This window comes from Colobus angolensis, unplaced genomic scaffold (genome assembly GCF_000951035.1).
Source record: "Colobus angolensis palliatus isolate OR3802 unplaced genomic scaffold, Cang.pa_1.0 Scaffold20, whole genome shotgun sequence".
NCBI lineage: Eukaryota > Metazoa > Chordata > Mammalia > Primates > Cercopithecidae > Colobus > Colobus angolensis.
This window is the reverse complement of record NW_012115155.1, coordinates 9,062,395-9,072,047: the sequence shown is the minus strand read 5'-3', so window position 1 is coordinate 9,072,047 and position 9,653 is coordinate 9,062,395. Positions and strand designations below refer to the sequence as shown.

The 9,653-nt window shown below is 49.3% G+C and overlaps 1 protein-coding gene across 1 annotated transcript in view; it reads right to left on the bottom strand.

The window, feature by feature from the left end:
- Nucleotides 1–9,230, bottom strand: part of GYPC (glycophorin C (Gerbich blood group)) — a 19,098-nt gene extending 9,868 nt beyond the window's left edge. Inside the window, exons 1-3 of the mRNA XM_011941718.1 lie at nt 9,116–9,230; nt 5,904–6,041; nt 5,392–5,508 (exon numbers count right to left, since the gene is read on the bottom strand). Of these exons, the coding sequence (XP_011797108.1) occupies nt 5,392–5,508; nt 5,904–6,041; nt 9,116–9,230 (370 nt within the window). The remainder of the gene's footprint in view (nt 1–5,391; nt 5,509–5,903; nt 6,042–9,115) is intronic.
- Nucleotides 9,231–9,653: the final 423 nt, after the last annotated feature.

The following is a 9,653-nucleotide window of genomic DNA, read 5'->3' as shown; positions in this document are numbered from 1 at the left end:
GAACCACATCCAAACCATAGCACCAGGTGTTGCTTTAGCTGTCTTCTATCTACTGTATCATGCAGTCTTCACAGCCATCCTATGAGGTGCCTGGTGTTATTGGCCCATGTCACAGGAAGAACACCAAGGCTCAGAGATGTGATGTGCCCATGATCAGACAGCTCATCCAATGTCAGATCAGGACTTAGCCAGTGCTCTTGCCTCTGGAGTGGACGTTCTCTCTTGGAGAAGCCCTTCCTGGGGCTCCTGTCTGAGGAGTCATTCCTGAAGCCCTCCCATAGGTCTTTCCATTGACTGTCCTGTGGGAAGAACCAGTCTATGACACTATCTAAGTTACTGAATGCGTTTTTTCACAGCTTAATGGCCTGGCCAAAGAGGGCTGGGATGTCTAGGACATTGGAGACCTGCATGTTTCCTAGAGCTGCTGCATGGAATGCCTTCTCTCCTCTGGGAGATGACTTGTGAAGAAGGATTTATTGGATCACAGGAATATCAGTGTTAACATAGGAAATCCCATGTTCCCATTACAATGGCTCTGCATAGTAAAACAGAGAAGGATGCTTCATAATAGTCATTTCCACTCAGAAAATCACTTTACTTATAGTGCTGTGAGGTCATTCTCCCCAGTGCAGCTGCCAGATGCCTCTTTCTTATAAGAAACCAGCTGCTGGTGTCAGGAGTCCTAGTGGGTGAGGAGAAAACAGACTCCTGGCTAGGGGTCCACAGCAGGAAGCAGGTGGGCCAAGGTAGGGGTGTCCAGGGCCAGCAAGGAGCTTAGAGGTGGGGAAGAAGATAATACAAGGCATCGAGTCAGCAAAGGGACCCAGTGAACACAGCAGGAGTCAGGCCTGGGGAGCCAAGAACCAGGCAGAGTGGAGGGTCACAAGCAGGGTGGAGCATTCACAGTGCTTCTCAGTAGCAAGACCTGAAGCAGGACCATAGCAAGTTCAGGTGGGTGCTGGACTTTATTATAGAGTGTGAACAAGTATAGCTTCCAATTTAGTATGTAGTACGTAGTAGGTATCAATAAATAGTTACTGAATGCATGAGTAAATGTATACATATATAAATGAATGGATTTAGTGGTGGGGTTCTAGGCTTTTCCAATCACCAAGCACCTCAAAGTTCAGAAAGAAAGGATAACACCTTGCTTAAGTAGACATGGATGGTTACAGAAGCTCAAATACCCAGAACTGCCCTCAGAAATTTTCCAGGTGAAGACAGCATTTCTTATGACAGTTTATCCAACAGAATTGGGGTTAGAAGAGACTGTTATTTCCTCTTCCTTTAAAACAACTAATGCTTTAATACTAAGTGCCAGGTTCTGCTCTCAACATTTAATGTATTTTAACTCAGTCCTTCCAACAGTTCCATTCCATAGGAGTTATTGTTAGCCCCATTTTACAGATTTGGCAGCCTAGTCCCAGAAAAGTGTTATTTTCCCCGGCTTGTACAGCTACCTTGAGAGTCAGAAGTCAGTGATTTGAAGCCCTGGCAGCTTTGAATCAGTGTGTTTTGTCTTGTAGCACACTGCCAAGTGGAGAGCCTTGGTAAGCTGCTTTCCATTTGGCTTGAACGACTTGGGGTGCATTTCTTGCATTAGGGACCGTGTACCCACATCTGTATACTGGGAGACTATACACACTTTCAGCAGGCTGGCCAGGCTGGGGGACAGGTGGGGCCTGAGACCTCCGGGGCACTGCCACTTGGGCCTCCCAATGTGGGCTCCCTCCATGCTCATGTCCACTGAGGAGCATGGTGGGCAGGAAAGTCCCTTAGCTGGAACTACTCCCTCCATGCCCCACGTCCTCCAAGTGTGTGGAACTTGATTTACACATGTCTCCCAATGTGACAGACTCCAGGGAAGTGGCACTTCAGCCTGACCGGAGCTGCCCTATAGTAGTAGATCATTGTCAGCATAGAGAGGAAGCTCGAGGCTGTCTGGGAAGGTACAGATGCTGTGAGACAGTGGTTCTCAAAGCATAGTCTCTGAACGCACAGCATCCTCTGGGAGCCTGTTAGAAATAGAAATTCTTAGGCCTCAGCCCAGACCTACTGAAGAAACACACTAGGACTGGGTCCCAGTAATTACTATAGTAGATTCTGACGCATGCTGTAGGCTGGGAAGTGCTGGTGTAAGGAGGGCTTCTGGAAGCGGTGACATCAGGCTTGGTCCTTTAAGGACAAATAGGACTTTGCTGCACAAAGCATAAAAGCATTCCAGGCAGAGAGCTCAGCATCTAAGGCAGCTCTCCCCACTTCTCAGCTTTCTCCCCAGTGTCTGCTTGCCATCCACGGCTCCAAGGCTCCGGAAGCTTCTGGAGATGGCGGGTTGAGAGTCCCCCTCGGTGCACTCCCTTGCCCTGTGCTCATTCAGCTAGCATCAGTGATATCAGGTCTTTGGAGAAGGCTGGCTGAGTGAGCTCAGGTCCTGCCCAGAAAGTAGGTGGTTGTCTGCATCCAGCTTAAGGGGCCTGGAATGAAAGCCTGCCCCTTGCTGGAGCTGAGGGATACTTCTGAGGTTGGGATTAGGTTCATGCTGAGCTCAGCAACTAGGATGAGGGTGATCTGCGGGCTGCCTCGGGGGTGCATTTATGGCAGAGTAAGGTGTTAATTACAGCCAAACTTGGGTCTGGTATCAGAAATAGACAATTCCCCAGCACAGCGATTGGACAGACATGAGAGGACCCATTTTTTGGAAAGACCCAAGCATCCTACTTTTTTCTTCCTAGCCCTCCTCCAGGTTGCAAGGTCCCCTGCTGCCCCCTGCAACACCCCTGCCAGACAGGAAGCTCCACATGTTCGGGCTTGTGTTGCTCACAACTCTACACTCAGCTTTGTACTGGGTGCCTGGCACTGAATGACAACTGCTGAATGTTTGAAAGCCTTCTGGGGAACCATGAACCAACTAAACTGCAGCCTTCACTATGTTCATCTTTGTGGAGCTGGGAATGGTTTTTCATCCAGAGAATTTGCCATTGGCTGCAGTCATCCCTACCAACTCTCTGTGTCCTCAGGATGTCAGCTGTCTATTCTCTGGCGGAAGGCAGCCACCCCTGGAGGCAGCGGGGCACACATGCACAACCCTGAAGTGCGGGCAGTGCTCTCTGCTTCAGTTGGCAGCTTGAGTGCAGCTCTTGGGGTGAAGGACCTTAGCTGCAATAGATTCTCAGGGGGCAGTGTTTTTCTGATGTGGATGGAGAGCAGGGGTCAGGTGCTAGCCCTGAGGATGGAAGTCACGCTCCTCTGTTGCCACCAAGAGCCTCTCTTCTCTTGCAGTTTCAGATGACACTGTGCTAAAAAGTTATTTTTTTTCCCCGCATGGGCTGGTCTTTACATTTCCGTGCCCAACTCCCATGGCTCCCCTCCGCCATAGGCGTTGTTGAAGGAGTTCCCCTGTCTTCCACTGTCCTTCTGGTCCAGCAAAGAAGGAAGAATTCAGGCACAGGGTGAGGGCTTGAAGGAGGGGAGTGAGAGTGAGGATGGCTTCAGACTAGAACCCCCAAGTGTTCTGGGAGGAAGAAGATGATCTCAGCCTCAACATCATGACAGGAAATGTAGGTTTTTCATGGGGGACTTGGAGATGTCCTGCAATGACAAACCTGGTTGGTGACAGTGATGCAGCGCCAATGGCAGTGTCGACTGCTTGACAGTTGGCCAGGCGCTGTGCCAGTTACCCAGAGTGTTCAATTGAGAGGAACTTACAGGCCTGGTTAGAAAAGTCAATTTGCCAGGCCAGGTGCAGTGACTCACGCCTGTAATCCCAACTTTGGGAGGCTGAGGTGGGTGGAACATCTTAGGTCAGGAGTTCAAGGCCAGCCTGAACATGGTGAAACCCTGTCTCTACTAAAAATACAAAAATTAGTTGGGCATGGTGGTGGGTGCCTGCAATCCCAGCTACTCTGGAGGCTAAGGCAGGAGAATCACTTGAACCTGGGAGGTGGAGGTTGTAGTGAGCTGAGATTGCGCCATTGCGCTCCAGGCTGGGCAACAGAGCGAGAATCCCTCTCAAAAAAAAAAAAAAAAAAAAAAAAAAAGTCAATTTACCAAGCACTCTGAAGCAGCAAGGCTTTATACAAGTCTGATTTGGGGTTCAAGAGCCGGACAGCTATGGGGGAAGGAAGAGTAACCTTTGGGGGCGTGGAAAGTGCTTCACAGCTAGCACTGTGGATTTTCTTCCTGCTCTAGATTCCTCAGCATCCTTGCATGAGTGAAGTAGAAATCAGATGAGAGTTGAAGTACATGAGCTAACTTTTCTTTTTGGTAGGAAAGGTCAAATGCATTTACTTGCCCTCGATGGCTGGCTATTATTGCTTCCGGAAAAGATGCAGTGTACAGGCTCTAGGGTCTCAGAATTAAGTGCCCCCAAGAAACAAATGAATAGCTTATTACCCACCCATCCATTTCTCCTAGAAGCCAGTCGGTGTTGGCTGAGCAGTTAGCATTTATTCAGCCCTAGAGTTGCAGGGAAGAGGAGAACGTGGTGTGTGTCCCCAGGAAGCATCGGACTTGGCTGGGGAGGTGCAAAAGTCAGATTGCCCACAGTCTCTGTGTGATGAAGCATCAAAATGAGCATTGACGAGGTGCTCGGGAGACTTGTGGAGACACAACCGTGAGACTGAGCACCAGGACCCTAGGATTCTATGGCAGTGGGGATGCTCATCATTGTGCTGGTTCATTCTTTCCTTCAGCAAACCTTTCATAGCACCTCCTACACTCCAGCTATGTGCTCTGTCATTAAGGCCAAGCTCCTGCCGTCAGGAGCACGCTGTGTAACTGACAAGGACAAATGCATGCGGGTAAGTTGGGAAAAGGTTGCTCTCTGTTGGAGCCCACAGATCTTCAGTGTCCTCAGGAAAGGCTTCCTGGAAGAGGTGGCCCCAAGTCTGTCCTGAGATGGTGGGTGGGCAGTGCCAGTGTGGTAGTGGACATGGTGGTGGGAGAGATACATGAAGGGAAGGCCGTGATGATAGAGTGGTCAGTAAGTTTCTGGGTTGGGTGGAGAGCCTTCCTGGATGCCTGATCACCATGGGCTTCAGGGACTTGCTGGATGTATGCTATGAGGTCGTCAATCTGCCTTCACTCTCAGGCATGGCCACCCTTCCCGTCTGTGCAGAAAGCACATGTGCATTCATCTGGTCTTGCCGATGGAATACACAGGTGAGGCTGATGTGAACTTGACCTGCCTGTTCAGAACGTGTGTCTGAAAGTCTCACGGTCAATATGCTTGCCCTGAAGGTCCATATGGGTGACCTTACAAACAGTCCCCCAACAATCCCCAGGGCTGCCAAGGTGCTGTGCAATTTAGCTGTACTGCTTTGACACCCTATATAAGACTATCCGCAGTGCTTTCCTCCTCCTAAACCTTATCCGGGCTTAATCTGTGCCTACGGTACCAAAACACCACATGGATGACAGGATTGGACCCGTGCAGGCTGCACTGCACCATCTGGATGGAAGTGTGGAGGCCTGCAAGGGTGGGTGTGGAGGAGATGTGGCCTCTCTGCCCTGGAGAAGACAGTCATTCCCATGTCAGTAAATTGGGGTGAAGCAGAGGCGCAACACTCGGAAGGCAGAGTCAGCAAAGGACATCTGTTCCTTACGTACATCTTGGAGTCTTACTGCAGAACTTTTCATACCTAGTCATTTGCTTTTGGGATGTGTTCCCAGGAGGGGAACTGCAAAGAAAGTGAGGCTGCCGTGACTTAGAACTTGAAATGTCTGGTTCCAGGGTTCTCTCTGTATAGATTTCCCTGTTATTCCCCCTAAGCCTTAAAAAAAAATTTAAATAGAACCTTACTTCAGCACCATAACCAGTCTGCCTCAGCTGAGCTACAATATCTAAGTAAAAGGAAAGAGTGTTTTTTTCTTCATTGTGAGGCGGCCATATGAAAAAGCAGAACCATTGACTCCTAAGTCCAGGATGCTGACAACCGCAGAAATCAGCAAGGCACCCTGAAGGAGGAAGAATCGGGGGATAAAAGCCTGGCTGAGCAAGGTGGAGTTACCCTTGTCCACCACTGGGGAGAGGAACTTGTCAGCTGTGGATGGTGCAGCATTTGTAATTTATCAGGAAAGCAGCAAATATCCTTTTTTTTGGAGACAGAATCTTGCTTCGTCACCCAGGCTGGAGTGCAGTGGTGCAACCTCTGCCCACCAGGTTCAAGTGATTCTCCCTGCCTCAGCCTCCTGAGTAGCTGGGATTACAGGTACCTGCCACCATGTCTGTCTAATTTTTGTATTTTCAGTAGAGATGGGTTTTTTGCCATGTTGGCCAGACTGGTCTTGATCTCCTGACTTCACGTGATCTGCCTGCCTTGGTCTCTCAAGGTGCTGGGATTACAGGCGTGAGCCACCTCACCTGGTCACAAATATCTTTCTTTACTCATGGCATAGATTGAAGGAAAGCAGAACCACAATTCCCCCAGCCTGACCCCCAGCGGACACACCCTGCTGGAAGATTTCTAGGGAAATCAAATTTGAAAGAGGCAGAAAGAGTGGGAAGGAGGTGATTCTAGTGGCTCTTATGTCTGGGAAGTTCCTGGGGCTCAGTCAGCATCTGGCTGCTGAAGATGGGTAGGAACTGGAGAGGGTGTCTGGGGTCAGCAGGCACCTGAAGAAGCTCAGGCTTAAGACAATGCCCAGATTGCTGAAAGGAGCTGAGACAATGTGTTCTTCCTGGAAGCAGACAGCTGCCCTGAACAGTTGGTGGCTTCAGCCCACTAGAAGGGCAGCCCCCGCCGTGTAACCTCTGATTTGCCCCTGCATCTGCATCATGCTGAGGAATCTTCACAGCGGAAAGAGAACAGAGTCCTTAAGAGGGAACTGAAGGTGAGGGGAGAAGTGGGACATGCCATCTGAGAGTGAGTCAGCATCCAGGCTCGCAAGAACCCCACCCTGACAGAGATGGACACTGGGCACAGTGGAGGACTCTGAGAATCTATTCCTTCTGCCTGTCCCCTGCCTGCCCCCATGCCTGGTGCTGGGTTTGGGGATTTGGGGCCCTTGTGCCAGGGTCTGGTCCATGCACATGCCCTTCTGCTCTATAGCTCCTGAGACTGCAGTCTTCTTGGCCTTGTTGTTGGAAAATTAAGCACGTGTTCCCAGCTGATCCACCTACTAGACCACTGCTGATTGATTTAAGGATAGCTGAGCTCCCGTGAGGCAGCAGGGAAATGCTTCTCCAAAAACAGGTGTTTGAGGCATCAAAATGGCAAAGGAAATGGCTGTGTGCAGATGTCCTGAGGAGCCAGGAAGGCCCGTGTATCCCAATCAGTGTCTGATTGACTTGCCAGCTCCAAGCTCCACCAGAGGTGACTGGAGTGCAGAACACCCTGGACACACCTATTTCCAGCCTCAGCTCCATCCAGACACCTCCCTGAGGTGTAATCCTGCACACCGTGCTCCTGGGCCCACCCATCTGCCAGGCTCAGGGCCAGGCATCTGGCCGCCCCGCTGTGAAGTCAGCACACTTGCCAGGCATGGTGCAGACAGGTGAGGGATTAGGGAGTGGCACCTCAGTGGCGACACTCATGGCCAGACCATTTTGAGAAATGCTATGTAGCTTTTCTTTTTCTTTCTTTTCCTTTTCCTTTCCCTTTCCCTTTTCCTTTTCCTTTCCTTTTTTTTTTTTTTTGGCAAAGTTTTTGCTCTGTTGCCCAGGTTGGAGTGCAATGGCGCAATCTCATCTCACTGCAAACCACGGTTTCTTCACATGTAAAACCCGGTGGCACAACCATGTAGCCTCATTGTAAGCTAGTTTGTGGTACACAGTGCCTGACACAGGTCAAGCTATTTGAACGTTAATTATTCTGATCGTCAATATGTCAAAATGGGATTCCTAGAAACAAGTACCTTCAATACTCTGGTACACTATTTGGCATATGTATCACCCTGAGAATCAAGCAATCCACTTCTAGGAATTGATCCTGGAGCAACAATCTGGAACAGGGACAAAAGTCTGGGCTCAGGAAAGTAGATTGCAATGCAGTCTAAAATGAAAAATTAAAGAGAGAGAACAATCTAAATGTTCCATATTTGGACATTGGTTATGTAAATTATGATACCCACATATGACCCAGTATTATGCAGTTAGGGAAGGGGTGCACGTGAACTTAGTGACAGGAGGAAATGCTTAGGGTATGATGTTAAGTGAAGGAAACAAGACCCTCTAAATAGAAATGATGAGAAATATTCCACAAGAAAGGAAATACACGTCGAATGTTAAGTACTGGCTTTTAAGTAGTAGATGGGTTAGGAGTGGTTTTGTTTTCTTCTAATATATGGCTGTCTGTATTTTCCAAGTCATCTACAAAAAGTGTGTGTTACTTTTACAGTGCAGAAACGGGGATGAATCTTCAGAACTGGCTATTGTCTTGCAGAATCTTCAAAGTCGCCAACTAGAAGGTCTGTCAAGGTCCTTTCCCGCTGCCCTGACCTGCCTGCCTTGCTCCAGGTTCCTGCTGGGTGCCTGCACCTGCTTGGCAGTGTCTCCCGCGAGCTGGCGTCAGGCTGTGGTTGGATAGTAGGACCATGGCCACCTTCTCTGAATGGCCCTCTGAGTCCTGTGTCCACACATCCTTTGCCTAACCTGGTCAGGAGATGCTCCAAGTAGCCATTTTCATTTCCAAGAAAGACATGCATGTTGTGGAAGAGACAGTGCATTCAGTGACCACAGCTCCTCCCACCCTTTCCCTGGGCTGCAATTGCAGGTTGAGAAATGTGGGCTGTGGCTTCAGTCCATGGTTCACCCCCAGTCCCTTGCTTCTGCAGGTGGAAATGAAGGGAAGTTCTGACCTGTCAGGGAGCAGGTCAGAGGCTGGGCATTTGGAGTCACAGCGCTGCTGGCCACAGACTTCGCTTCTCGAGCTGCCTGAGTTTGTTATTGGTGTGCTACTCAGCTGTCCTTTCAAGGGTCACCAGTATGAACAGTTTCCTAGAGACACTGGAAAGGTTCCTCTCACTTCCTACACTCATTGAGAGTCCCCTGCCAGGATTATCTGAGGGGAGGCTCTGGGTTTTCCCTTGGATTTTCGCCTCATGGAGGGAAACCCTACACTGAAGTGTGGAGATTCAGTGTCTCCTCTTGGCCTCATCTTTCTCCATCTCCTCTGACAATTCCTGTGACCATCTTCAACCTCTTCATCCTTATCCACGTCGTTGGCTTCCTTTTCCAAGATATAATGAATCTTTCGTTCATCAACAATTTGGCTCCACCGTTTTGTTTCCATATTTGTAAAGAAATATGAGGTTTGGCTCCTGGACGCAATGATCACTCTGAACCCCCACTGGAGTTTTAGATGTACAGTGAGTGATTAATACTATGGTTTTGGAACCTGAGTTGCATGGGGTGGAAGTGAGGAAACACCTTAAAGAGGTAAAAATCATCCTTAGCTTACCTGACTGTACAAAACCAGGCCACAGGTTGCATTTAGCCTACAGGCTGTAGTTTGCAGAACAACCTGTTCATATCACCATTAAGATGCTTTCTCTGTCTCTGCACTAATTTTTTTTTCAGATGGATTTTCACTCTTGTTGCCCAGGCTGGAGTGCAGTGGCACGATCTTGGCTCACTGCAATGTCTGCCTCCCAGATTCAAGCGATTCTCCTCCCTCAGCCTCCCGAGTAGTTGAGATCACAGGCATGTGCCACCA